General features: G+C 43.0%; 3 protein-coding genes and 1 pseudogene across 9 annotated transcripts in view; 2 read left to right on the forward strand and 2 right to left on the reverse strand.

The window, feature by feature from the left end:
- Window positions 1-2: 2 nt before the first annotated feature.
- LOC132916719 (U6 snRNA-associated Sm-like protein LSm5) lies at window positions 3-708 on the forward strand. Its single transcript, XM_060976998.1, has 3 exons — window positions 3-144; window positions 237-433; window positions 545-708. Exons 1-3 carry the CDS (start codon window positions 99-101, stop codon window positions 575-577), a joined length of 276 nt encoding a protein of 91 aa, XP_060832981.1. The 5' UTR covers window positions 3-98; the 3' UTR covers window positions 578-708.
- Window positions 585-1954, reverse strand: LOC132916709 (serine/threonine-protein kinase mos). The gene is made up of 4 exons (XM_060976977.1): window positions 1789-1954; window positions 1522-1712; window positions 1061-1443; window positions 585-1000 (listed from the first exon to the last, which is right to left on the reverse strand). Exons 1-4 carry the CDS (start codon window positions 1869-1871, stop codon window positions 695-697), a joined length of 963 nt encoding a protein of 320 aa, XP_060832960.1. The 5' UTR covers window positions 1872-1954; the 3' UTR covers window positions 585-694.
- Window positions 1955-2094: 140 nt separating this feature from the next.
- LOC132916699 (band 3 anion transport protein) overlaps window positions 2095-27869 on the reverse strand; it is a 43762-nt gene continuing 17987 nt past the window's right edge. For 2 of the 7 annotated variants that reach the window (XM_060976928.1, XM_060976931.1), the window contains exons 2-10: window positions 25887-26080; window positions 12150-12330; window positions 11547-11628; window positions 10990-11355; window positions 8859-9546; window positions 8357-8419; window positions 6473-7067; window positions 5285-6389; window positions 2095-5188 (exon numbers count right to left, since the gene is read on the reverse strand). In XM_060976928.1, coding sequence (XP_060832911.1) covers window positions 4516-5188; window positions 5285-6389; window positions 6473-7067; window positions 8357-8419; window positions 8859-9546; window positions 10990-11355; window positions 11547-11628; window positions 12150-12330; window positions 25887-25940 — 3807 coding nt within the window. In that variant the 5' untranslated portion in view covers window positions 25941-26080 and the 3' untranslated portion in view covers window positions 2095-4515. The other 5 variants (XM_060976930.1, XM_060976927.1, XM_060976934.1 and 2 more) reach the window with 5 other exon arrangements.
- On the forward strand, window positions 15952-18543 carry LOC132904627 (uncharacterized; annotated as a pseudogene).

Genomic DNA, 27869 nt, shown 5'->3' on the forward strand with positions numbered 1-27869 from the left:
TATTATCTTATTCCCGCTATTTCCCGATGAAATAAAAAATAACTTGTGCTGTTATTTTTATTTTTAATTATCTTATATCTCACTAACGCTTTCACATTATGACGAGTTCTGTCAGTACAAATCCATCAACATTATTGCCTTTAGGTAAGATGCGCCTTGTTTACAAATTTATTTTTAACCTCACTTTTTTGTTTTGGTTATCATAGTATGAATAATTAATTTTCATTAATTTTCAGAATTAGTTGACAAATGTATCGGTTCTCGGATACATATTATTATGAAAAACGATAAAGAAATTGTCGGCACCTTGTTAGGTTTTGATGATTTTGTAAATATGCTGCTCGAAGACGTGACAGAAAGCGAAGCAACACCCGAGGGACGAAGAGTCACCAAACTTGATCAAATACTGCTTAACGGAAGCAATATCACAATGGTTAATATATTTTTGTACTTTTAACAATTTAAAATACCTTCTTGAATACAATTATTATTAAAACTATTTATCAGTTTGCTAGTTTTATATAACAAACCATTTTTTTTGCAGCTTGTACCTGGTGGAGAAATGCCTGACACGTAAAAAAAAATAACTTTCTCTGGTATATTTTGTACAATAAAAATTTGATCTGTAATTTACACATACTACTACAGAATATTAAAAATATCTGTCGATTAAGAATAATAATTCAAATAAATATTAAGAACAAAGTAGCATATCGATCTTGCTTATTACTTCGTTGGTTGTAATTCTATCAGTAGCATTTTGTGACCACATTTGTCTATACAATGTTTTATAGACACCTTGAAATTCATCATTAATATTATCATCTGCTGGGCGATGTCCCTTCACAGAAAGATAAATAATCGTATGACTGTGTAATCCAGCAAATGGCAGTTTTCTAAATAACATTTGCCAAGCTACAATGCCTAAAGAGTAAATATCTGCTGCAGGAGTCAGTTTATTTTCTTTTATTACTTCCGGAGCAGCATATCCTGGTGTACCCTAAGAAAAAAGATCTTTTTCTTAATAAACGACATAAATGATTATACAGTAGAAACATACGTGAAATTTATTAATTCCATTTGACTCTTCTATTAATACGGAACTACCAAAATCTGTAAGCTTTGGTTGACCGTCTGCAGACAGTAATATATTTTTAGGCTTGACATCTGCATGAATGACACCAGCATTGTGGCAAAATTGCAAAGCACAAGTTATTTCCTTTAATATACAAATTCTTTTGGTTTTAGTTAAGACCGTTTCCTCTATATATTCTTGTAAAGTAGTACCACATAACTCCATTGTTATTAAAGATAGAGAAGCACCTTGTTCTATCATTAGCACTTTTACGATATTAGAATGTCTTAACAAAGAAGCATGTTCTTCACCTTTTAATGTATTGGAACATTTTTCTGTTTGCATCACTTTAGCTGCAACTTGATCACCTATCAAGTATTTAGTATTCAAGTATATTTAATTCTGATAATAATTAATTAGAGAAAAATACTAAAGACATATTTTACCTTTATACAATGCTTTATACACAGTGCCAAATCCTCCACTTCCTAGACATGTACCAGTTCTAGCGGGTAGACCATTTTTCAATATTTTTTGCCTATTGGGAGTATCGATATTAAAAGGAGACAGTTGATTTCTCTTCTCAATACCTTTTCTATATGTCTCTTTTATAGGAGTCTTTGGACTTAGCAAAGTTCTATGATAATGCAACATGAAATGTTTTCTTTAAACATGTGAATTTAAGTACTATGTTAACTTTAGTATTGTATTACCTTCCATCCACGTTTTTTAATATCTGGGGTGATATGTTACAAAATTTCATTGCTAACTTTTGAGGTGAAGCCATTTTGTACATTACAATAACATATATTCGCCTAGTTTCTTGATACTTGAGAACACAGTAACAAAAATATATATTTTTTGTTTCCAATGTGTCATGAACTTTAAGTAAACATTAAGAGAATAAACAACAATCAAGTGACAATGAATAGACATGTTAGTATAGGAATAACGTAGTATCATAATGATTACAAAATTGAATTTGAAATGTAAGGACGCAAGTTTAAAAGGCTACAAAATGAAGGGGAAATAAGATCTTTTATTTGTCTGTTTTCTAATATAAGGCATAAACCATCTAATAGGAGCCTATTACTAATTATTACTTTTTAATACTGTATGACAACTAGATTATTTACAATTCTTTTATGAATTCATAACAATTCATACTTATCATGATAATCTTTTAATATAGGTAATATCAGTAGTATGTATATAATAACATGTTAATGTCTAGACATATCTAATGAAATTCTGTGTTATTTCATGCTAATAGTACATGCTCGTAAGTACTACTACCGTGTGTTTTTACAATTCTGGCCCTCTATCACAATTATGCAGCGCAATGTTATTGTTGATTCGTAGCTTTCGTACTTTTGTATAAACAAATAATAAGTAATGCGATTATATATATTTTTTTCCTTATGGAAATATTAAGATTAGGTCTGAGTGTTATTTAATAAAGTACTTCAGCGGATTAGCAAAATATTTTAACCGATTAAAATAGAATGTCTTTCTTTTTTTTATAACAGCATCTAAAATATTAATTTTAGTGATTTCTTTTTATTGCATGTATTCAACATACGATGACATTATTATTATTATTATCATTATTATTATTATTATAGCTTGGTCTTGTTTAAAGTTTAGAAATTATACATTTGCAACATCAACTATTATTGTAAAATTAACAATCACCACAAAATAATTGCCAATACTGATCATTTATGAAATAAAATACATACGTAAAGACAAATGTTTAAAGACTTTACCACTGACGCAGTTAGGTCTCGTCAATGTTAATTTTGCTTATATATTATTTTTAAATAAATATACGACGACAAATTTAAATAAACTCTGCTTGAAATATGTAAATATGGCTTAAAATCGATTTAAGCTTTTTCAGAAATATGTAGAGCTCTTTTAACCCTACCTTACTAATCAAAATATTCTTTTCATGAATCTAACAATGTTACACGATGTTTCTCTAGATGTGTGTTTGGAGTTGTTCTTTGTTTGCTTAAATAAATTTATGCTATTTTTAGAATCAAATATATTCAGCGAACAAGGAATATGAAAAAGATATTAAAAATTTTCAATGTCGTACGACATTATCATTCAAAAATATAGTAAAAAAAGAATTATAATAGAACTAATCATGCAATACAGACAAATGTATAAATATTTTTTATTGCGTAAAAATCTACTGCCGCATTTTTAATCTTATTTATAATACGAGGGATTGACTTAAAGTGTTGCCAATGGCATACGAATATAACTTCTACTGTCTAAGAAACTACATATTTATGGAAAGATTTTCTCGAAAGAAAATTTTCCACGGGAAAAGAATCGATTTGTAATTGGCAGAACAATAAATTTGACGTTTAAGTACATATAGTCGAAATATAATGAAATCTGTCATTATTTACGTTTGTAACATTCAAGTTCGTTTTTAAGTTATTTATAAAATATTATTTTCATCTAGGAATAGTGATTAATATTGGAGCACATATTTAACGGATATTGCTAAATGATTGTAATTCTTCGCACGTCGTGCTAACGAGATACGGTCCTAAACAAATTGTAATGTAAGACTTTTAATATCGGTCGATGAGAGCAACTAATGACAACTATTCGAACATTTCCTTATAAAAGATTTAGTTTTCATTCGTCTACGTTAGCTCTGCATAGACGGACCAGCACCATTTTGTAATTTATGATCTTTTGATTTGGCACTCTCGTATCTCGTGCCTTTACGCTTAAATGTTCCTGAGCAACGAGTCGTTCATCACCTTCCTGTAGAGGCATTCAGAGGCACCTTTTTTCCCACCAAGTCGAAAAGAAGATGAAACGAATATTGAAGTTTCCACTACGATTATGTTAGATAGTATGTAGGTATCGAATATCGCTTGCATTTTATTTTCTACTCCATAATAAATGAACTTTCTTCGACAACAAACTATACCAATTCTAATTAGTTCGTATCCAACTTAAGCAATAATTCTCGATGGTTGTGATTTGATAAAATTTAGTTGTTCAAGTACCTACACATATCCGACGCAGGCGTGATAACACATCTTTTCGTTTCATCTTGTTCACATCACTCTCGATTATTTACAAATTTTGTAGTACAAAATAATCTTTACGAATTTAACGAGTTAACACCACCGTTGGGAATCAGAACCCTCTTATTTATCTCTTATCTACGTTCCTCTCTTAATTCATTGGTATACATACATATTTGCTCTTTCACGAAAATAGACTCTTTTTTTTTTCAAGAATTCGCGATAGTATTCAGAGTCGCTCTGATACGTGACAGGAATTGGAAGTAACAGAAAGCACGAATCCTTTGGACAAAAGGGAGAAGAAGAAAACGATGCGGGCGTGGGGATAGAGGAGGAAAGAGGGGAAGTATTTGTTGGACAAGTCGAATAAGGCACTATCTAACCAGGTAACGGAGCTTCCTCGTAGAAATCTGGCTCGTCCTCGGTACTCTCGTGTTCCGATCCTTTGCTGTCGAGTGCCCTTAGCTCTGCGGCGGTAAAAAAATGCCTCATCTGAGCTCGTAGAGGTATCATGAGAATCAGGAAGAACGGAAGCGCCAAGGCCGCTCTGGTACTTTTCACGATCCACAGTATAGCCAGGCACAGAATTTGTACGAGGGTGAAGATGTGCATCTTGTACGTTTGTACGCGCCGAACGTAATTAGCCGTGCCATGGTGTTTCACAGGCATGAAAAACAATTTCACACGATCGAACAGTTGAACACCGTTCGTCGAGGAGATACCCATGTAGAGAAACACCCCCAGAAGGACGGACATTGGTACGCGTCGTAGAAGCGGCGCCATCAACACGCTTATGCCGATCAACACGGCGACTAATAGGGCGCTCACTCGTTGCTCCTTCACTTCGACGATGTGCGGTTTATCTCCGGGAGCGTGAGTGCGAGACATAACCGTCACCGCTGAGACGTGTGTCAGCGATCGAACCGAGGCAGCGCAACACCACGGGGCGCCCATTAAACCACAGCCGACGTTCATTAAGCACACTACCACTATATCCATGTGGTACCCGTTACCTTTCCGTAATTTACGTTCTTTCTTATCGATGATGAGTCTATAAAAGAAGAAACAAGAGGGAATATTTAATAAGGTAAGGGGTTTATAACGGATTTGTTGATAGAAGACGAAGAGGAGGGAATATGCTACTTACTCGGAGATTTGAGTCTCCATGAAAACAAGAATATAGACCAGCAATGCCGGCACGATGCAAGCCATGGCCATCCATAGAGGAATAGGTTTATGTATGCCAGCTGGTGACACGATCCAATCCCTATTGGGCATAGTTGGTGTTAAACCCTCCGGAACCAGTAGCTTCTCCGTCTTCACTTTGGCCAGATAATCGATCAACGCGAATACGACAATACTGATGGGCACGCCGAAGTCACCGAAAGCTCTTCTAGCACTTCGTCCGAGATAATGACTGTTGCGGAAGATACGCAGGTAATAAGCACCGAGGAAAGTACCGAGACACAAAATAGTGCACATCAAGGCTGTGTTTGGTTGGTTCATTAACAAGCCAGCGGCGTTATGCGATGGTATCAGAGTTTGAGGTTTGTCCGATAAAATGCTAATTATTTCGCCGGTCTTTGGAGAAACGACCTTGATCTCTGTTACGTTCAACTCTTCGTAAAACGTTTCGTTCGTCTCGGGGATGAAGCTGTACTCGTCTAGCAGCGGATTCTTCACGAAATAATTGTACAATTTGATAAACGTTTCAACGATATAAAGAATAGAGATTAAGCCCGTGAAGATCTCTTCGGTGAAGCGAGTGAAGAGTCTGACCAGCACGGATCCCTCCACGCAGGCAATCGCCAAGGCTATGATGCCCATCCATGCACCGACGTAGACTCTCACGGTCAAAAATTCTAGCCCGTTTGCTAGACAGAAATTGTACAAGCTTTCGTCGAAGAGCAACAAGGGGCCGGTCGTGCCGATGATGACCAATGGCTGGGTGGAGAACAGAGCCATCACCACCCCGGTCCACGAGCCAGAGATCAATGTCTCGGAGATGCCAATAACGTTGTGTGTCTTGTCGCTCATCAAGCCACCGAACGTGATGGCCGTGCAGAGGGCTGCAAAGTACATGAAGATAGCCGCTGCGAGGCAAGACGAACTCAAGCCATCGGTGAAATCAGACAGATAGTAAGGATAGCGTCTCTTGATGTCGTTGATGAGGCAACCGAACGGACGTCTGGTTCTTCGAAGCGGATCGTCGTCGTCAGGAGGTTTCTTCTCTTCTTCGCCGGCAAGAAGAGCTGTGCAAACAAGACGCAGATAAATCACGCGTGCTTATTCTTTTTCGCTGAATCTCGTTGGTCGGACGTTAAAGTCGTCTTACCTTTCTTCACAGCCATCTCGTTCTGAATCTGTTTGGTCTTGTCCTCGAGCGCTTTGGCCTTCCGCTTCCTGATGGCTTCGCTCTTCGCCTTCAGCTCGTTAAAAGGTAACAACGCCTGTCTCTCCCAGTCTCCAGGAGGCAGAACGATCGAATCGTCTAGGAATTCATTGATCGCGGACAGAAGCTCGCGTCTCTCGTTTGCTTTGTACGCGACTTTATGGAACGACGTATTGGCCATCAGCGTGGCGATCGATCTACCGATTTCGTGATAATCTAGGTCAGCGTTCCTCGGCCCCAGCAACGTGAACATGAATCTTACTGGTATCGTGACTTCCGTGATCGATGGAATGAACACACCCTCGGCGAGCCTGACGAACGCGATCGTCGGTTGGTCCAGAAAGTCGACCGCGCCGACCAGCACGACCGTCGCCTCGGCGCCAGCCGGGATCCTCTTCAAGATGTAGTCATTGTGACTCTTTTTCAAGTCCTCGTTGCTGCTCGTGTACGTCAGCTCCTCCTTCATATCGACCACCGTGTGGTTGCTGTCCAAGGCCAAGTTCGACGATACGATCTTTGGTTTCGTGTCGTTCAGGTTCTACATGGAACAGGAATACAAGTTACAATCGTTCGAACAACGTGCCGGCCACTTGCAGTGTATGCATACGATGCGTTTGGACCAGGCAGAGGTTTTCAAAAAAAGGATTTCCGTCCCTAATCGGACAAGCGAGAGAGAATTTTCCTCGCGCAGAGGCGGATGACGTGTTCTATGCGATCGTCCTTTCCTTTTCCAATTAACAAAACGATCTGTCGGATCGCGTACCGAGTTCCATTCCCTCCGCCTCTGTTTTAAGCTCGAGGAAAAATCGCAGACACCCTGACAGACAATCCGAGATACATACCGTAGGATAAAATGCTACTTAAAGTTCAAGAGGTATGTATTATACTAAGCGAGAATCCGTACAGAAACGAACAAAATCGTAAAAGGGTCCATTAAACAGTTCTACGTAATGCAATAACGACACAAAGGAAACACATACCGAACGAAGAAGGCAAGAATTAAAAAAAAAAAAAAAACAAAAAATAAAGAGAAGATTACTAAAAAGGAAGAAAACAGAATAAAGAGAAACAGCATCGATCTGAAAAGTGAAATGCCAATGAATGAAAGTGCAATCGGTACGTAACGACCAAGCGTACGATGGTTACACCGTCCTGGCTCTGTGTGTGTCAACAGTGTATCCACGTTTGGTATTCGAAATACCAAAAGAAGGATATTGAGAAAGCTCGTTGTGAACGACGAACGTAAGTGTAAAAAAAAAAAAAAAAAGAAAAGAAAAGAAAGAATTGCAAGCCAATGGAGGGACGACATATATACCCATGGACTTACAGGTGTTGCGCTAAATACAAATCGTACGGAATAAGGTAGAGTTCTACGAGTTAAACGGCGAGATGCCATTCTCCTACAACATCCTCCCTAAAACTAATTGGCGTTACTGTTTATACGCGTAAACAATACGAAACGCTATTTACGAGCCGCGATCGATACTCTGCCATCTATGAAAATGGACATTGACACGATTTCTCCCGCGTAATGTACATGTGCATCCGCGTGTGAGACGTTTTCTCGATGCACATGATCAGACGGGAGAAGATAGGGAAGCGACGAGAAAAAATTGGGAAGACACACTCATTTCCCCTGTAAGTTCATGCCGAAAGATGTTAATGCGTAAATATCGGTACGTAGAATATAAAGTATAGTATATGTATGTATATATATATATAAATATATATATATATATTATATATATGATCGATGGTGGGCAAGCCGTAAACTAGCGATAAAGGTTGAAAATTCTGCGTTTGTAAGTCGGGAAACGAGAGATTTACATGTTGGGTTACATGGTTCTCAGAGGCTTCCCGTTCAGCGTCCTCTTCCTCCAGACAGACGGACTGTGGAAACAACATTAGGGCACACGGTCAGTCAGGCCTGCCGCTTCTACGAATTTCTATTGATTATTTCTCACGATATAAAGTTTCTTTAGCAACGTTCAATTATTTATATAGCGGAAACTTTAGTAATATCACAGTTTAAAGTTCATCGAGCGAGCACGTTAATATTGCAGCTAGAAGCGATCTATTGACTTTGAAACGTTAGAACACGCGTTCGTGCGATAACGTTGCGACTAGTTTCTTCTCTTTTTCCTAATTGCTACGTTCGTTCGGGTCTCGATCACGGAACGAAACGAACATCGAGAACCGTACACGATATTCGATACTAGAGACACGTCGCAAGGTTTTTGTTACGTATCGTTTAAGAGCATCGTACCGTGCTCGAGCAGCTCGCACGAGTATAACGTAAAAAGGAGGTTCTGGTGACAGGAACAATTACCTGTAGACTGGTGTAGCTGGAATAGTTGCGCTTGCCGCCAAATCGGAAGCCACGATCATGATCGTGAACGTGCCTGTGCCTGAGAAGCAGAGCTCTCATCACTACCGGCCTATCCTCCGCTAGAATCAGCTCCTCGATTACCATTTGCTCGACTACCCTATACGCCAGACCGGGGAGATCCTTCTCTTCGAGATCCAGAAGGACCACGCCGGTCTCCAGGCATCTACGAAGATTCAGCAGAGAGTGGAAGCTCAAAGAGGCTACGTGGGGCCTGCCCCATCTGTCCGCGCCTTCCTCGACGTCTTCCTCGTATTTGATCCACCGAGCTGTTTCTCTCCATTCTCTTTCCTCGCCCATTCCGTATAGTTCGTCCAGCTGAACGAACACCTCGTGAGGCGAATGGTCGTACATCTTCTTGAAAGTATCGTGAGGTATGCCGCCTTCCTTTTTGCGGCCAATCTGTACCGTCGAATGGGCAGCCTTGTGCCGCCTCATTCCCCGTGGATCGTCGCTTCTGTGCGACTCCAGGTCGTCGATATCCAATTCCTGCAGGGTACTCGCCTCTTCCGGTTGCACGCTCACTCTCCTGGTGAACACGCCCGAGCCATCCGGGAGGCCGGCTCCCGATCGCTTCCTCCATTGCGGGTCCTCTTGGAGCGAGTACTTGCGCGACTTGTGATGATGTCTTCTGTAACGTACAATTCAACCAATTTGTTACGTTCTGCCACCACCATCGATGACGACTGCGTCGCATGTGCGCTGCTGTTATATCGCGATCGTCGGTCAGGGTTAGAGCAAATGTGATTTATGTTTCGTCAAGAGACAAGCGCAGCTACGAATAACGTCTATTTCGTTAACTCGAAGTACGCGTGCCAGAACTGTTTTCGTGCTTTGTGCTGGCAGTTGGTCTATCTCGTCATCGGCACAAATCAAGAGCAAGCGTTAGTTGCGGGACAAGTATTCATCACCTGATATTTAAAGAGTGGGTGCGTGATTGTGACACGTGTAAACTGCGTTTCTGCAGAGTATTCGAAACGCTGCGAATCTTTAATAGCGCTGCACTATATATATATAGTGCGTATATATTGATGAAATCAGACTAGAAAATCGATGAGATGTGCCGAAGCGTTCGCACGCACGTCTATCGTATGTTAACGGAAACTCAAACAAGTACTTTTTCATTTGTTCCACACGACCGATGTGCAGGGTGTAGCGGTCCGGACGATAATCGAAATCCAAGGACATGGCGGAAGAAAGAAGAAATCGTTACATACGTAGCACTACGGTCACCGTGACACGAAGACGCGATCGGATTAATTAGAACAGCACGAAGACAGTGGCCTCAAGCAACAGACTGTTGTTGGGCGCTCGCAAAGTCTGCGTGAAACTCTGGCCGAAGGCCATGGCATTAGACAATAATTGCAAATTGGTTCGCGATTCCTTCCGCTAAATATTATGTCATACAACCGTCTAACGCTGAAAGCGCGCCGAAATGTCCCCACCCTCGCTCGTTTCGCGTTGTTCTCTCTTTCTCGGTACATTAATCAAAGAATCGAATATCCGCTCCTACCAATAGCATTCAACGTCCGGGTTTTTCTCTCGATTTGAAAGACACGTGCGGTACAACATAGTTGGCGAATATATGCAGCAATTTGCACGCGCCTAGATAACTACGCAACTGTGCCGAAGAATACAGAAATAGGACGGTATGGACGGCGTTTGTTTGGTCGTTGACATCGACTACATGACACATATCGTCGTTATTAACCGAGCAATCCGAGCTTACAAATGCGATATGAAAATCGTCGCGTTTGCGTTCCGACTAATTTCTTTGGCGGTAACGCGGGACAATCGCGTTTGATGCTTTCGTGTACGTAATTGCTGAAATACTATGTACACGACGACGTTGAACCGGCTTTCGTGCCTTATGAAAATTAGCCAAGAACGTTCGGATCGGTTGTTACGAGCAAATTATCGTCAATTCCTCCGACGTTTTAACGGATGATCTCTGTCGATTTTTCTCTGTTCGTCTTTCCACAAAATCCAGCCTTTTTATTTTCCATCAACCTCTTTTACCTGTGTTACAATTCCGACGTTACAAATTCATCCATATTCCACGATTACGACTTACTTGTGCTCGTGTTTTTGATGCCTCCGACACTTGCGATCTTCGTCGTGGTTCACAGCTACACCGACGCTCGGTATCTCGTCCCTTTTGAAGGTAGGCACCTCCTCTTCTTTGATTTTTTCGAATTGTACTCGCGGACTGCCTATGGTGGGACTGTCACTGATACCGGAAGCAGCCCTCTCCGAGATCGGCGCCTCGCTCTCGCTGCTCGCTACGTTCTCCGTTTCTTCGGTCGTCTCTTCATCCACGTTGTGCACGCTCGACGAGTACAATCCGTTGTCCATCGTATCCGTTTCTTGTCCACCGCCATTTCCTGTCAACACCTGGCCGTTCTCTTCTTCTGGGCCAACTTCCGTCGTGGATCCTTCGCTGTAGACACGAAACACGCGCCATTTCCTTCACTATTTTACTTGGCCATTTAATTGCTATTTTAACTCAAAGTGAACTGAGAGTTTAACTTAAGTGAAATCGCGAAGCTCGCAATACGATTCGTACGTAAACGTAAGACGCCGTCGTTGTCAACGAGGCATTTCGATTTCTCTTATCGGAGGATGACTTACGGTGAAAGGTGTCGTCGCATAGACCTGGAATGAAGGCTTTTCAAGGGCATGTGCGGATGGGGATAGCTTCTTTTCCGATGCTCTGCAATAAAACCATCGAACGAATACGCTTTTACGCGAGCAAAGGTGTTGGTAGTTTGGTTAAGCGATTGCCCTAACATCCCACTGTCGCGTAATCCCCGTAAAATATACGTACAACATCTTTGATTTACGACACACGTACGAATTAATCGGGAAATAAAATAGGAATAAAAAGACGCAAGAATCTCGTGGCAATATTATATAAAAGTATAAATAATGTTGCGGTATAGCAGTATTGTTTTAACCTTGGACCGCGAGAAAAATTGATTTACGTAACTGTTTTCTGTGTGCCGGAATCGGAAACGATGAATTATTGCCATCGCGAGTTACGTGCAAAAGCTACAAAAGCTGCGTACGTTTCGCTGGTGAAATCGTGGCAGCGTAAAGTATTGGCTTGGCAACTAAGTGATTGCGGACTTTGTCATTAGGTGGTATTGACAAAATCCGCAATCACTTAGTTGCCAAGCCAATAAACGGAATTTCGATACGAACGAAGGTTTCACAGGATATGGGATCACGTACGGTTGAAGTCGCGATCTCCATATCGCGACGATGGTCCTCGTTCTCGATCTCGATCGGATCCAGCCGATTCGGAGGGTGAACCGAGCAGGGCTACGTCGAACTTCTCTCCGGTGTCCATCGCGAAGACCTTCTCCATTTCCTCGTCGAGCTCCGGTCCCGTTTCCGCGCCATGGCCGTCGACCTGATACAAAAACAACAACAATATTATTTCAAATCCAGCTGTTTCTAATAAATCGTCTCTTTGCCGTTTCGCCGTAGCCGAGAAAACACGACCGAGTTGACGAGTTCGTTTCTATCCGATTCAACGTCGAACGTGATTTCCATTTGAACAGGTAGACGTTCGCATTTCGTCAAATTCTTATCAACTTGCTGCCGATCAACTTTCTTTTTAACGAGTTCGCTACGTTCAACGAACGACCAGCCCATCGTTGGTTTCGTTACAGGTAGTTGCATAACATCGATCTATTCGGAAGGTGAGAGCTCAACACCTTGCAGTAACGACGCTTACTCTCAACGAGCTAATATCGTGACAGCTTTGCAACGTTTTTCTCCGTTAAACGTCGTTACAACGTGTACGTACGAGGAAAGAAAGGGTCGATCGAAAGGGACGGAGATCGGTACGTTGGACGGATCCAGCCGGCAAAACGATTCCGAGTTTGCAAAAGGGAAACAACAGAGAAAGAGACTGTGGTGTGTAGGAACGAGGTGAGAAAACGATCGATCAAGTTGAAAAACCGGTTTCAGGCGGAACCGTGAAAACTTTGTTTGAAATTTTTCGAGCGAACGCTTCGATAAACGATGCACTCGAGTTCATCCCTCGTCACCGCCGTTACGAAATCGTTTTGTGTCAAAGACCCTGTGGCGCGAGGAAAATTTTGATCGTTTCCCATCAAAGCCATCGAACCTACGCGCGTCTAAGAAAAGAACCACGTTGACGATCGGATCGGTCCAACCTAATGTCATCGATCTCCTGTCTCGAAACAGGAATCACCCTTTTACTTTCGATGCAAATTCCTTAAAATGAAAAAAAAAAAAAAGAAAAAAAGAAAGAAAAGACTCGGTTGTTTCTCGCGCGATTCTTCCAAAGGCAACACAGCGTCACATTGTTGGAAAATGTTACTCGCGATTACGAAAAGTTTATTCCCGATTACCAGTGAGATACGAAGGAAACTGGCTGGCTGGCGACTCGCGTACCAAGCGATTTACTTTCAGGACGAAACCGAGATATTTGAATGGCAGAGCGGAATTCCCTTTCACTGGTGCACTTGGTTTCCACTCTTCCTCGTCTTCCTTTCGTTTGCTTTATGCTCGAACCCTTTTACGATAATGGGAATTAGAGTGCGAGGAATTAAAGCGGGGAAACGGCGGAATAGCTATTAACGGAGAAACGTGAAATTAATTCCGCCAGCGAGGCAGCGCTCAGCTGTCGTTAACGACCGCCAACATCGGCTAACGTATGGCGAAGAGCCGCAGCTGGCAACGACGTTCGATTCAATGCACGCGTTTCGTGCACTGCGTAAATCACGAAAGCGAAACGGTTGTTTCTGCCGAGGATGCTGCACCGTTTCTGTCCCAGCTTCTGCCCGGGTCTTGCTACGCTCGAATTATGTCGGATTATCTCCGATTATCCGATAATCCAGTAACGCAACATAAGAAAAGAAACTCGCCACTCGAGATCACTAAAACATGGTCGGTGGCGGTTGATCGAGTCGTTGCAACACTCGGAACTATGTTCGTTAGAGGACAATTTGCAAGCAGCCCAACTGGTCGAGACACGTCACAGAACAGCTCGATCCGACGATTGCTACATGCTGCAACGACGTTTGGCCAAGCATTGGCATCGGGTGGCTGGACGAGGAAAAAAGGTATCGGGCGAACGAGTGCACTTACGACGCGTCAATCTCGAGTTCTAACGAACACGTCTGAAAGGAGGGAACGCCGCGATCGAAAAGGCAAACGATTTCACCGACGAGATCTGGTGTACGCCAAGTGTTGGGGATCAGGTGCACCGGTTGGCTCGCGTCCACACGCAGACACTGGCACGACCGTGCCACAGATATCACCTGATGGCTGGTCCGCAGGGAGCGGCGTAACCAACGGAGAACTTTGCCCGATGCCCGTTGAAGGAACGACTTCCCGGAGGAATTAGCGGCGGCCTCGGGCATGGCATTCCGGGCCGAAGTGACACTCGCTCGCTCGGCTCGTGCTTACAGCTCGAAAATCCAAACTGACGGAGAGGGTAGCGCAACCACCGAGCGTCAGACAGAGAGCCGCACATCCTACGTGGAGGGGATGCCCGCGCTGTTAGGGGTGGGCAGCGGGGAGTATCTCCGCCGGTCGATATCTACCCCATACGTCGCGGCCACACGACGGATCCTTCGGAAGGTTACCCTTCTCCCTGCGACTCGGATCGCGCGCTGCTCCCGGGACGGGACCACAGCGGCTACAACGATCTCGCGGATCTCGCGATCCTACGTGGAATTCTCACACGCCACGCTGCAAGCCAGTGGCTGTGGGTTGGAAACGGTGTCGTTTCGATCGCTGCTCGAGAACGTTGCGTTAAGAAGGTCGTGGTTTTCGCGGTAAAATTATCTCCGCTCGTTCGTTGCTGAGGAAAGCTACCGTGCGTCGTAAAGTTGGTCGGACGATGGACGTTTCGTTGCCGACCTTGGCAATGTAGGAGCTATTGGATTGGCAACTAAGTGATTGCGGATTTTGTCATTAGGCGCTATTGACAAAATGCACAATCACTTAGTTGCCAACCCAATAGGTTCGCCACGTCCCCCAGGAGGCGGCGGATTTTTCGACCAGCGTCGGAGAGGAGCGTACGGAAAAACGGCCGGCCATTGGTGGACGCTGTGGATGCAACAAGTGTCAGTCGGCCGTGAAATGTAGCCCTGAAGGGGCTCCTCCGCGAACCGATGAAAGTAGATGGCAAGAAGCAGGAAATGGCGAGAGGGAGGAACAAGGAGGGGTGGCCGAGGAGAGCTTCAGCCAACGGGCCAGAGAAAGCAAGACAGAGAGAGAGAGAGAGAGAAGCTGTCAGCTGGCGATGCAGCTGGCAGAGACGCGAACCGGACCAGCGCAACTTCGCCGAGGCCTAGGTCGTAGCGGCAGCTTATCGACCAACGAGGGCATGTCAGCTCGATCTCGTCTGCCACGAGTTTCCCCGACAACCTGCTTCTGCGTGTCGATTCGAGTCGCTTCGAATGGCGCTTCAATTTGAAAGCGTCGTTCGTCGGTCGCGAATCATCCAAAGTATCGAACAAGTTGCAAGTCGCAAGGAGACTGGACGTTCGTCACGCGCGTCCATGTCGACCACCGAAGCTAACGAAAAGCAGCGGCTGCATTATTGATCGATCTCATCGGTTACACAGCCACGACCTGATAAATTATCAAGTCGATAGACATCACGACGTGAATTACGACCGATCAAAGAATCTGCCTCGATGCTCCGCCCCGAAAGGTTTCCGTTATTTCCGGAACGAGCCCACGCTTTTGCAGAATCCGTGCATCGAGTGTCAGCGAAGAGGAAACTACCGAGCAATAAATCAACATCGATTTCATCGAACAATTTATATTTAACCACAGAGAATGGCAAAGTGTTACGCGTGCAATACGAATCCTCGTTTCGTACGTAGCGCGAAAAATTGCACGACTCTACCACGAAGACGTAGTAAACAGTAGAAATAATTGTTTGTCCAGTGTTCGTCTACGGAGGATTGGAAACGTTGGAATTACAGCGGCGGATCGGTCGTAGCGCGGAGACGAGGCGCCGCGAAGCGAGAAAGGGGTGGCTGGCATGTGGCCGAGGTGGCGCTGCGCCATCGTCGTCGGGAAAAGTGGAAGGAAAGAGGTTTTCCAGCATCGACCGGGCTTCCTCCTCGTCCACCGCTCGCTACGGCCTGTACTCACGTTCGCACGCACACGTATCTTGGTTCCTGCTGCCGCGACCTTGAACCTGAACCTACAAACTCGTACCACTCTGTCTCCCTCTTCTCTGACCTCTCTCCAAGCACAGAGAAAAGTTGCGTGAAAATCGATGCGGCGTTTGTTATTTGTGGCTTCGGGGAATGCGTGTTTCTTCCCCTCCGAAAGACACCGTCGCTCTGCGAGTAGAAAGAATTTTTACCATTTCGGAAGAGTCTTTCGAGACGACTGAGAAAGCCAGAATCGCCTCCGACTCGATACGATTCGACGCGAGAATCCGATCGATGGAAAGTTCGAACGACAAGTTTAACTCGTTCGGATGATCGAAACTCGGCTAAAGCGAATTCAATTTCTCGCCGGACATCGAGCTGCGATCGATAGGCTGCCGTTATCGCGTTCCAATAGGTCAGGTCTGCGTGCTGACGTCCTCGACCACGCACTCGATCGTCCATCAGGTTAACCGTGGATGTTGCGAGTTACCGATCGTCCACGAGGTTAACCGTGGATATTGCGAGTTATCGATCGTCAACGATTTAAGCCGCGTTAGCGTTAGCTTGGTGGAGACGATAGTAGCCGGACGGAGGCGTTTCCTTCCTCGTGGGATGAACGCGAAGGTCGGCCAGAGCAAAGGTACGTTCGGTGGACGTCGATATTTAAAAATAACTAGCGACTCGATTCGAGAGCTCGTTGACCTATGTCACGCCTGCTTCGCGATTGAACGTTCCCTCGGCAACCGTGGCATTCCTTGTATTCCGATACGTGGACGAAAGCTCGCACAGTCAGCGTAATTCCATACGTATGTTCGACCGATTCAGCGATCAACGTAACGCGTTAATAATTCTCAGCTGCAGCTAATCTCGCGGCTCAGCTTACTCTTGTTTCCTTTGCGGCGCCTTCCCGACTCTTCTTGTGGTCGCGGACTTGCCGTTTCCTATCGGACACAAAGAGTACGAAAGAGCTGGCTGGTTAAAAATAACGTTTCTCCGACCATCCGTGTTCTCATTTATCGACCTGACCTTCTTAACAATCTTTTGTGCTGCACCTTTATTACATACAGTCCGTTACTCGATTATTGCAATCAGTTTCTCACTGATTTCCCTGACGTAGTCGTAGCAGAACGTATAGAACCTCTTTGCGATAAATTTCTACCAAACTTCAAATAAATAAAATAAAAATAAAATGTATATTTTTTTATCTTGCTCGTGTTTCGACGTAACAGAGAAACATTCGTCGATTTCACATTTCTATAGGAATATTCGATAGCAGGCGAGTATCGTGTTCCTTTGGTTAAGATGACGACAAGGAAAATATCTGGTAACCGGGAACGTTCGCGGCTTAAAGCGACGAGCCAGCGCAACATATCGAGCTAACCCTTTAAACCCTGGTGATTGGTTGGCTGCAGGCAATTGTGGCGTTTTAAGATACGCCTTTGCAAACGGAATTTGGTCCACACACCTAAATCTATGTACGTAGCCTCTAGACCTTGGACTTTACCAAGGCCTGTGACGATAATAGAAGACCCGCGATGACACCAGGAAACCATTCGCAATCGCAAAGAAACATACTCGAGAAATTAAGCACGATAAATAAATAAATAAACAAAGACAAGAATATCAAAAGTATCAAGTGTCAGCGAAATTGACGACTAAAGTCCTTGGAGGACGCAGGAAGAACAGCAGGCGCGAAAACAATAACAGAAGGGACGAAGAAAACTGAACAGTTCGATAGAGATTAGCGCTATAGAACTACCGATAGTAAACGCGAAGCTATTTCTACCAAAATTAACCAAAATGACTGGACTTTAAAAAATACGTAATAATAGAATATTTTTATATTTATTGATTTATTACTTTCTTACAGAAGCAATTCCATGTTATGAAGTACATTTTTGGTATTATTAATCCATCATCCCTAAACGAGAGTCGACACATTTATAAAATTGTAGAACCAGTCATTTTGACTGGTATTGGTATAAGCAGCCTTGATACAAAATTATTTTTTGTTTAAATACATAAAAAACAAAATAAATATATTATTATATTACCCTTATTTATTAATGTAATAAATATGAATAATATAATATATTAATAAATAGAATATAATATAAATATATTATTATATTATTCTATAATTTATTATATTATTCTTTTAGTTATCGTTGCGAAAGTCATTACATCATTGGGGGAAAAAATATAACATGAAGTAGGAATTTTAAAATAAAATTGTAAAACCAGTCCATTTGACTGGTATGGTAGTAGTTCTAGTGTTAGGCAAAGCGCGAAACGGTTTGTAAACCGTTTCGAATGACAGGGAAAACGAAGAATAAAAGAGTAGTCACCTTGATGGTTGCGGGAGCTGTTACCATCGAATGGATCTTCTTTCGACAGACAGATATGCAGCAGCATACTGCCATAAAAGCTGACCACCTTTCCGAGGGACGTTGCCGCGTGATCGACCTTTATGACACTGCGCCTACGATTCACACCGGTCTTGTAATCGAATTTACGGCTTCTGGCCTTGCGTAAGTGCTTCTCGGCACCGATCTATCCATCGAACAATGCGCGGCCTGAGACTTAAGAGGGAGGAAAGGGGACGATATGTAACTCGCTCGGTTTATCGTTTACCGCGTTAAAACGATTTTAACGTTAGATCGCCACACCGCCGCTTATGGAATTTCTTCAGTTTCATCGGCTTATCGGTTGTCCGTTCCTGAAACTTTACACGCATTTAAATGTCGAGTTTCGGTAACTTTAAATTCTCTTCTTCTCGTCGATTCTCATTTTTCGCTGAAACTACCGACGAAAATCGGCAATCGAAACAGCAAAATTTGTAGCACGAAAACAGGCAACACGATAAAAGCTCGCTCAGAGGCGATTCAATTTGAACTTTCATCGCAAGTCGCTGTCGTTGTTATTACTGTAATTTGGGAAATTATTAAAAAAAAAAAAAAAATAGAGCAGTGATCGGTCACTTGCACAGACCAGTGTATGCGATCGATCTGTGTTTCAATCATTGCGTGAAAATACAGGCAAACGATAATTGAATGACACCTTCCACGCGGTTTCAAACGAAATAAAATGTACATTTTTTATTTTCAATGTGTTTCGACGTAACAGAGAAACATTAGTCGACTTTAAATTTCCATAGGAATATCACCAGACTAGCAGGCAAGTATCGCGTTCGTTCGGTTAAGATGACGAGAGAGATGTTCGTTGGGTTTGTTGATCGTCTGCTGATAAATTCGACAGCTTAGTTGGTATGTAATTGGAGACGGATGGCGTGAAATCGCTTCTTGCCAGCGAGCGTTAACGCGAATATCGATTTGCGCCGATGGAATTCTAGTAGAAATTCCAAAGTCGACGTGTCGCATTTCATCCTTTTTTTCTTTTCCATCGTCGACGGGTGGATTTGCGCGACGTGGCACGTCGCAGATGCAAAATAAACGTGCAGAAATGTTTATCTTAATGCGCTGCAAAACGTTTCTCGGTAGCTACTACGGGCGATCTCATGACTCGGAATTTACGTCCGTGAAACATGGAAATCATCAGCGGAGATGATGAACGCGCGTCTGCATTTAAACTCGCCAGCTTACGCAACGCATCCAACGAACATGTCGTTCGCGTCGAGCAACACGTTCCAGAGAAATTAGAGATTTCGCATCGGGCGTGGTTGCGACAGCGAGCAGAGAACCGAGATAGGCGTTTTATTTTTCGAGCAACGACCAAATCGCTGATAACGGGCGTCGAGACATTCGATTGCGAATTCTCGCTTCGAAAGCTCCAACACTTACCATTCGTAGCAAAGAATAAAGTTCAAGAGTTCGACTCGCACACGATTTTCATAATTCCTAGTGTTTATCTGCACGGAACGAAGGCATTTCCTTTCGAAATACCATTGGACCGCTACAAACATACAAGATACGAATTTAAACTGATTAGACTCGGAATCGAAGAGATAGAAGCGCGCGGATTATCGTTTCACCGCGGTTTTACGTTGAACTTCGGCATCGATTGGAAAAGCGGGACAAGCTCGTGCCGGCTGATTGGCCTGATTGCTGACGGTCGCAGGTCAATAACCATTTAACATGAGACGTCGAGCAGTCCGTTGAATCGCACGACACTCGCCTCGAATCGCATGGAAAAACCAAATTTCTTGAAGCGCGTGTTCCAATGCGCCGTATTCGTTACGTTGCTTTACTCCTTTTCTTAACAAATGCAAAATGCATGTTCGTGAGACGCTCGTCTACTTTGCGACCCGTGCTTGAAACACCATCACATCGGCGGCTACGTTCTTCAAAGAGCCGCGCAACGTTTCAAGGACGACACTTATTGCTCTTCGCGCATTTATTTCTGACGCGAGTCACAAGTGCCGTTTTGTTTCTCCTATTTGACTTGCTCGCTCTTCGCGACGACCTGCTCGCTACGGGCAGATGAGACTCGAGGAACGCGGACGACCGCGTAAACGAGCACGTGGAACGACGAAAGAAGCATTCCTCGACGATGATTTCAAGTTTTCGTTACCGTTGATCGCCTAAACGATAGAGAAACAAGGCGCGTTATGCTATCGCGGGAAATATTAGTCGCAGAGAATAAACAACATTTTGTCTGCCACGCCGAAATCACATGTTTCCTTCAGGACGCCACGGGAGTATTTTTATTATTCAAAACATGTAATGGCAAAATAATAATAAATTGAAGATGTAAGACGACATTCCTCCCGAATGGATCACTTATCTTATTGGTGGTCACGGGTGACCGTGGCACCTTGGTAACAGTTGATAGCGACATATTGTAACAAGTCTTCGTTTATTTCAACAAACCATTCGCATTTGTTATTTCGTCGTAAGCAAAACGTGCAGAGTATATTGTTGAAACGCGTAAAAGATATTAGTAAACAGCATTATGATTATTTTTATGATTTTGACGAAACATTCGGCTGAAATGATAGAGGTCCGCAAAAAAGATTATGTTTCTGATAAACCAATGGTAGTGGTAGATTACAACAGAGGAAATGTGCTGCAGATTTATCAAATCAAATGATAGCATTTTCTACACCACATAGAAGAACCCTCGAGTGGTATATAAAACTAGCTTTAGAGTTATTCTTAAATACACCAATTTCAAACGCGATGATACTCTATAAACAAGCAATAAAAACAAAAATCGAGGTATCAGATTTTAGAATGGTACTCGCAACGCACCTTACACAGTGCCATTCACCAGAGCCGTCAAATATATTTATTCGACAAAGATCGCGACACGAAACGCAGAAGAAAGAAGCGCAAGCGTACCTGGCACGAAAATTTGCAGAGGGTGCTATAAAAAAATGTTAAACAGTTAGGATGAAAAATTGCTAAGAATCGGAACAAAAAGGTGACCACATATCGTCCAGATTGTATCGATGGGCCACATTTATGTTTAAAGTGTTTTAACACAGTGTACAGTTAGATGCAACATTTGTTCTCATTTTTTTTTTTTATTGACGTTCTAATAAAAACATTTAATCGTTCAACGGGGCACTTTTTATTTCAAAGTATCTTCAATTTATCGGTTATATTCAAAATGCCCCAACTGTCAATTTTCATTCAATTTTTACAATTGTAAGAAGTTCAAGCGCTTCGGTCACCAATGACCACCATGGCGTCACAGGAGAAACCGTAGCCGGTCATAATATGACCAACGTGGCAGTCAGAGTATTAATATCCGCGAGGAGCGAGACTCTAAGATCATGGTCTTTCTCTCGAATTAGTATCATCCATAAAATAGTTTTCATGCCGAGGAAAGCTCTCTTGTAGCCGGTATAATTCATAGGCTTAATTTTATCAGCCTTGAAGCTTCAATCCACGGAACTTGGTTCTTTTCCATTGTTTTTCTCAAGAGTTTCCGGTTTATAGTCGTTCCTTTGATCCGAAAATACCGGGATAATACTAGCTGCATTTGACGAATGAAATCGCAGCGTTGTTCTATCGTCTTGTTCTCGGAACTGTTTCTCGTTCGAAGATAGCCGAAGGGTAATTTTGTCTGAATCTAAGTTTAACCGGCTTAACGCTACACAACGCATCTTCTAAGACGAAACGATTAATTTCGACCCACTTTGTCACCAGGAAAGTAGTAATTTTCTATTCCGAATTTCGTCGCGTTGTTTTATCTCGAGCGACGTTAACGCACGCGATAAAACGTTTAAAAGTTGCCTGTTTGAAAATTTGGACAATATTTGGCGGGAATCGCGCGTCGTAACACGTGGCCTCTATAATGCGCCACGTGCCTATCGGCAGCGGTCGTACGCGATCGCACTAATTTTAGATGCTACGAGGAAAATGAAAATCCATCAGGTGTGGATGTGTATCGAGTGAGAGCCGGTTAAACGCGCGATCTCTGCGGCTCGATAACGACCAGTTTAACGACACCGTGAACTTGCACGGTAGGATACGGTGCACGAACGCGTGAGCAATCACGCGCGACGTGTTAATTAATTTCCTTGCGCACGTGGTACGTTGAGTCGCCAGCTTCATAGCTGTCGTCGGCAACGGCAGACCGCGAGGCGATTGCACCGCGCGATCCTTCGCCAACTTGCGCGCTTCCGTCGCTAAACGCTTAATTCGGAACCTTGAAAAGTCAATTGAAAGTTTGTGATTCTTGCGAGGTAATTTCACCGACGACCGACTCAAGCGAACTGCCACCGCTGTACCGCGCACGCTGCAACGAGTGGAACGACGCGCGTCAAACTTTTTAATCCATCGAGCAACAACACTCGAAGGAGAGTGAAATCAGAGCTTAACTTTGCAATTGCCCCGCGTGGGAATGAAAAGAACGGTCGAACAACTTTCATCGTTTCGACGAAGCGACGGTTGACGTTAAGCGCGACGAAGCAATTTCGTCGCACGTGCCCCGCCAATTTCCTATATTTTGCAGAAACACGTTCCATTTTCCTCTCGCTGGTCCTCGCCAATTTCACCAAAAGCCGCGCTCATCTCGCGCATCGTAGCGATAACGAGAGACGCGCAATTGCAAACGCAAAATTCGTGCGTCCGACGGATCCTACGTTTAGTTGTTCGCAAATGGAAAATTGAGCAGCTGTGACGCCAACAACGAACAATTCGGTCTCGAGCAACGAACAATTCACGCAAAGGTGGGCCGAAGGCGTAGCAACATCGCGCTTTCACGTCACTGAATTCGCATTCGTCGAGACGACAGGAACAACCAAATGCAGCGAAATTTTTACGGTTGCAACGTTCCATCGTAATCAGATCATGTCTCATTAGGGGAGCGCATTTCAATTGATCGGTGTCAGCGATCAACGCGACCAATCGCCATTAATTTAAATCGCAATAAACGTGGTGTAGCGCGTGCTTCAACACGTCGTTGGCACAAACGAGAGAGACGCGCCTGTTTTCACATCATTTTGTCCAACAAGGGAAAATTGGATAAAAGATGGAAACCGGTAATAAATTAACGAGAAATTACAGCGTGTCGGAAGAACGAGAAGCGGCACGACTTTAATCAATAGAAGAGTTGCTTAAGAGCGCAACAAATAATAATTGGATAAATACGGTAAGTGCGTTTCGTGGAACGTGCACAATACGTATATTGTCAAGGACGATATAGGTACAAAAAAAAAAAAAAAAAAAAAAAAAAAAAAGGAAAAAGGAAAAAGAAAAGATGTATTGCAATATCAACGGATGCCAGCAGCAATCTTTCACGAACGATACGAGATTTTTTTACTCGTCGTTTAATAAAATCTGCAGACTCAACGCGTTCCCCGCAATAGCAGAAAAATGCTGTTACTTTCATCCGCTATCTATCATCTGTTATGTTTAGAACGTAGCGAGTTCGATGCTACTACGTAGAACGGCACATAAAAATCCTAATCGCCGATTTTTCCCGCTGATAAACGCTTAGACGCGAAACTTAAATCAAAGGCAATATGTTGTATGGAATTAAAAAACGCGCTATCGGTAAGTCCGTATTGTTCCACGTCTATCTATCTATCTACACCCTTGGACAAAAAGATAGCACATGTGTGCTATCATTAATTTCTCATAGATAGAGTCCGAATTTCCCAAGTTTGACGAATGGCATATAAACAGTACCTTGTAGTAATAAGGTATATGAGCTTGAAACTGTATCTTCGCTATTCCTCTTGTATTTATCAACAATGATTGTGAAATCCGGTCGGCGAAATGATAGCACACCAAGCATTTTGTTTCCATTCCTTAGTATTTCTGTGTATTCTGAGTGGTGTAGACGTAGTGAAAAGTAGAAGAATTTCATTAGAAACCTTACAAATTTCGATTCAAACAATGGGACGTGGAAAACAGCTAAATAGTGAAGAGATTCAAACAGTTTTGAAATTAAAGAAAGAAAACTTTACTATTTCTAAAATTGCAAAAGTTCTCAGTAGAAGTCGGAAAGTCATTTATAATTTACTGAAAGATGTAAATAATTATGGAACAAAAAAAAGCAGTGGGAGACCTTCCGCGATTAGTACTCGTGAAAAACGTGCAATTTTACGTGCCGCGTCAAATTCGCTTCTCACGTCACGTGAAATTGCAGAAAAAGTTGGCGTAAAAACTAATCCTCGGAATGTCAGACGTGTACTACAACAATCCGCGCACATAAAGCGGATGAAATTAAAACGAAGACCAGCTCTAAAGCAGATTCACAAGGAGCATCGATTATATTTTGCAAAAGAACATATACGGTGGAACAAGAAGTGGAGGAAAGTTATATTTACAGATAAAAAAAGATTTAATTTAGATGGCCCAGATGGATTCAATTTTTACTATCATGATGTAAGAAAAAAAAAATTGTCACAAATACGGCGTCAAATGGGTGGAGGTAGCATTATGCTTTGGGCAGGTATTGGGTATAACGGAAAGACTGATTTAATATCAATTCGCAGCAAGATGAATGCTATAACCTATCGTAATTTGATACAAAATCAAATTGCAAAGTACGCAACACATATTGCGAGACAAGATTTTATTTTTCAGCAAGATAATGCTGCAGTTCACACCGCTAAGGTTGTGAAAGAATATTTTTCAACAGAAAATATTGCAGTTTTGGACTGGCCTGCATGCTCCCCCGATTTAAACATAATCGAAAACTGTTGGAGTAAATTAAGCAATGCCGTTTATAGAGAAAATAGGCAATTTGAAAGTATTAATCAGTTAAAAAAGTGCCTTGAAGAGGAATGGAGAAATATATCGCTGGATTATATTAGAAAACTATATCGTTCTTTGCCGAAACGAATGCTGGAGGTGGTGGAGAATAAGGGAGGATCCACACATTATTAAATTTTAAAAGGTTTTTTATTTTTGTACAATTTAGTAGATAATAAACACTACAACTTTTGAAAGTGTGCTATCATTTCGCCGACCGGATTTCACAATCATTGTTGATAAATACAAGAGGAATAGCGAAGATACAGTTTCAAGCTCATATACCTTATTACTACAAGGTACTGTTTATATGCCATTCGTCAAACTTGGGAAATTCGGACTCTATCTATGAGAAATTAATGATAGCACACATGTGCTATCTTTTTGTCCAAGGGTGTATCTGTTTTATCGTAGTTGTGGTTGTTGAACGTTTGTTATTTCCGTCGCGTAATCATCGAACGTGCAGAGAATTTGACAAGCGAGTCAACGACGTTGCTTTTCTCTGATAGTATAGATTTTCCATTCCGTTCGAGTATATAATAGCAGCCTGACGACGTCTAATCGACCATGAATTTGTAAAGGACGTAACACGATCCGATCTCACAGCAAGAATAGGCGTATAGCGTGAAGCAGAATGCAAGACTTACCGATACCCTTTTACCAAAGCCAAGGAAAGACAGTTTTCTCTTGGTGTTGTCCATGTTTCACCGGTCGCGGTAGCTGCTGCGGCAGCTATCAGCTTAAGGTGTTGTCTTTTTCCTGGGTGCTCGGCCGATCCTGAGTCGGGACGGCGATGTCCACATGTGGAGGAGTCGCTGAGATGGCAGCTCCGTTCTGCTAGCTGTGCAAACACGAATATAATTTTGCAAATTCCATGTCGGATTGCTACATTCTAAATAAACGTCGTCGATCGATCATTACGTGCTACGCTTCTCTAACTCATTCGGTCACGCCTTTTTTATAATTCCTACGTCATTTAATATCGCCAGTTTATCGATCAGAAGGTGTCTTCCTTTTCGATCACCATGTCCAAAGCGATCAAAACGGATTTATTTATACGATCTCCCTTCGTCACGGCGATAAAAATACGGAAATATAGCGACCGGCGAAATTACTACACAGCAATGTCAGAGACATAAAGCAGCAAGATACGATTAAGAATATAACGAGGAACAGGAGCGAGAATTTCGTTCAAATTCCATGCTTCCTGCTAAGATCCTCCTATCGAGAAAAAAAAAAAAAAAAAAAAAAAAGAAAAGAATCGAAGATGAAACGGCGAATGAAAATGTTTCAATTGGATTTCACGAGGGATGGAATTAACCGCTTTTTTGAATCGCGTTAGAACGTGCGCCGAGGAGAATTTAGCGAAGAAGCAAGAAAATGGAAAGTTAATACGATGGCAGAGATTACACGGGCGAGAAGATGAAAGGAGAAGGAAAGGAACGAAGAAGGCAGGATTGTGTACACACCGAGCGAGACGATACGGTGTGGCGTCACGAAGACGGAGATCGCGACGATGATGAGAATCGCGAGCGAACTAGAGAACACTTGTTCGCAAACTAAGGATGGTGGAGATCAGTGGAGCGGACTGAACCAGTATCGAGGAGACGTGACTCGACGACAGTGACCGTCCGACTGACTTCGTTTCAGATTGCCACTGCCACCAGCAACGCGACGACCATCCACAGGCAACGATTCTAATATACTTGACAAATAAGGTGCCGGCATGGCGTAACCTTGACGGCATAAACAACCAAATAAACCGAAATACGCCTTCTTCTTGATCGTTTAGCTGCTTCCATATCAACCCTCGTTCGTCGTTGGAACATCTTCCGCAACGTGTATCGAACTTTTACGCTTTTCTCTGCTAGCTAATTTGTTCCGTACTCACCGAGTCGAGACACAGTCGGATAAAAGAAGAAAGAAACCTATAAGCGTGCGATCAACCGCGTTGAATCGACATTCTTCCTCTCGACGACAATTTAAAGAGCGCAGATGGAATTGAAATACGAGGGGCCAGCGTCGCTCGTCTCTAATTACCGGCTCGCATCCGATAGAATGACGCAACGAAATGCCTATCGTCTGTTCGATTGGCCGCGCGTGATACCTGGTGCCTAGGAAATTTAGTCGCGCGTTCCAACTATACTCCCGGTGTATTCTTCCGCCGAGGATTATCTTCCACGTCTGCCACGGATAATAGAAAACTGGCATTAGCAGCGATTTTACCGGCCAATTCGTCGTGACCGAATTTTTTCTCTATGTCGACTATCCGACGGGTAAAGAAAAAAAAAACGACTAGGCAAAATCGACTTCTTGCGTTTCTATCGGATTGTCACCGAGTTACCGATCCTCCTCAGAGTCTTCTACAACGTGCTGCATCGAATTTCAACGAATTTTCATTTCTTCCGGTTAACGATACTACGCGGTATATGGAGAAAAAGAAAGGTTTCATTCGGACCGCACTTTCTCAGCTACGCGAGTCGATTTACCACGCGATCCAGTGATTTACGACGCTCTTTAATGAACCGTCGATCCTACTCTTTATCTTTACGCTATTCTAATCCACGCTGTCTATCAGATAAATCTTCACCGGGCAATAAAGTGCCTGCATGCAGGGAACCAGCTTCCAT

Source organism: Bombus pascuorum, chromosome 2 (assembly GCF_905332965.1).
Source record: "Bombus pascuorum chromosome 2, iyBomPasc1.1, whole genome shotgun sequence".
NCBI classification, from domain to species: domain Eukaryota; kingdom Metazoa; phylum Arthropoda; class Insecta; order Hymenoptera; family Apidae; genus Bombus; species Bombus pascuorum.

Excerpts from the sequence above, each read along its gene's own strand:
- LOC132916719 (XM_060976998.1), top strand. The coding sequence starts at position 99 with ATGACGAGTTCTGTCAGTACAAATCCATCAACATTATTGCCTTTAG. Across the intron at positions 145-236 it reads ATCAACATTATTGCCTTTAG|AATTAGTTGACAAATGTATC; the intron begins GTAAGATGCGCC and ends ATTAATTTTCAG. Across the intron at positions 434-544 it reads ACGGAAGCAATATCACAATG|CTTGTACCTGGTGGAGAAAT; the intron begins GTTAATATATTT and ends TTTTTTTTGCAG.
- LOC132916709 (XM_060976977.1), bottom strand. The coding sequence starts at position 1,871 with ATGTACAAAATGGCTTCACCTCAAAAGTTAGCAATGAAATTTTGTAAC. Across the intron at positions 1,713-1,788 it reads TTAAAAAACGTGGATGGAAG|AACTTTGCTAAGTCCAAAGA; the intron begins GTAATACAATAC and ends GCATTATCATAG. Across the intron at positions 1,001-1,060 it reads ATGGAATTAATAAATTTCAC|GGTACACCAGGATATGCTGC; the intron begins GTATGTTTCTAC and ends CTTTTTTCTTAG.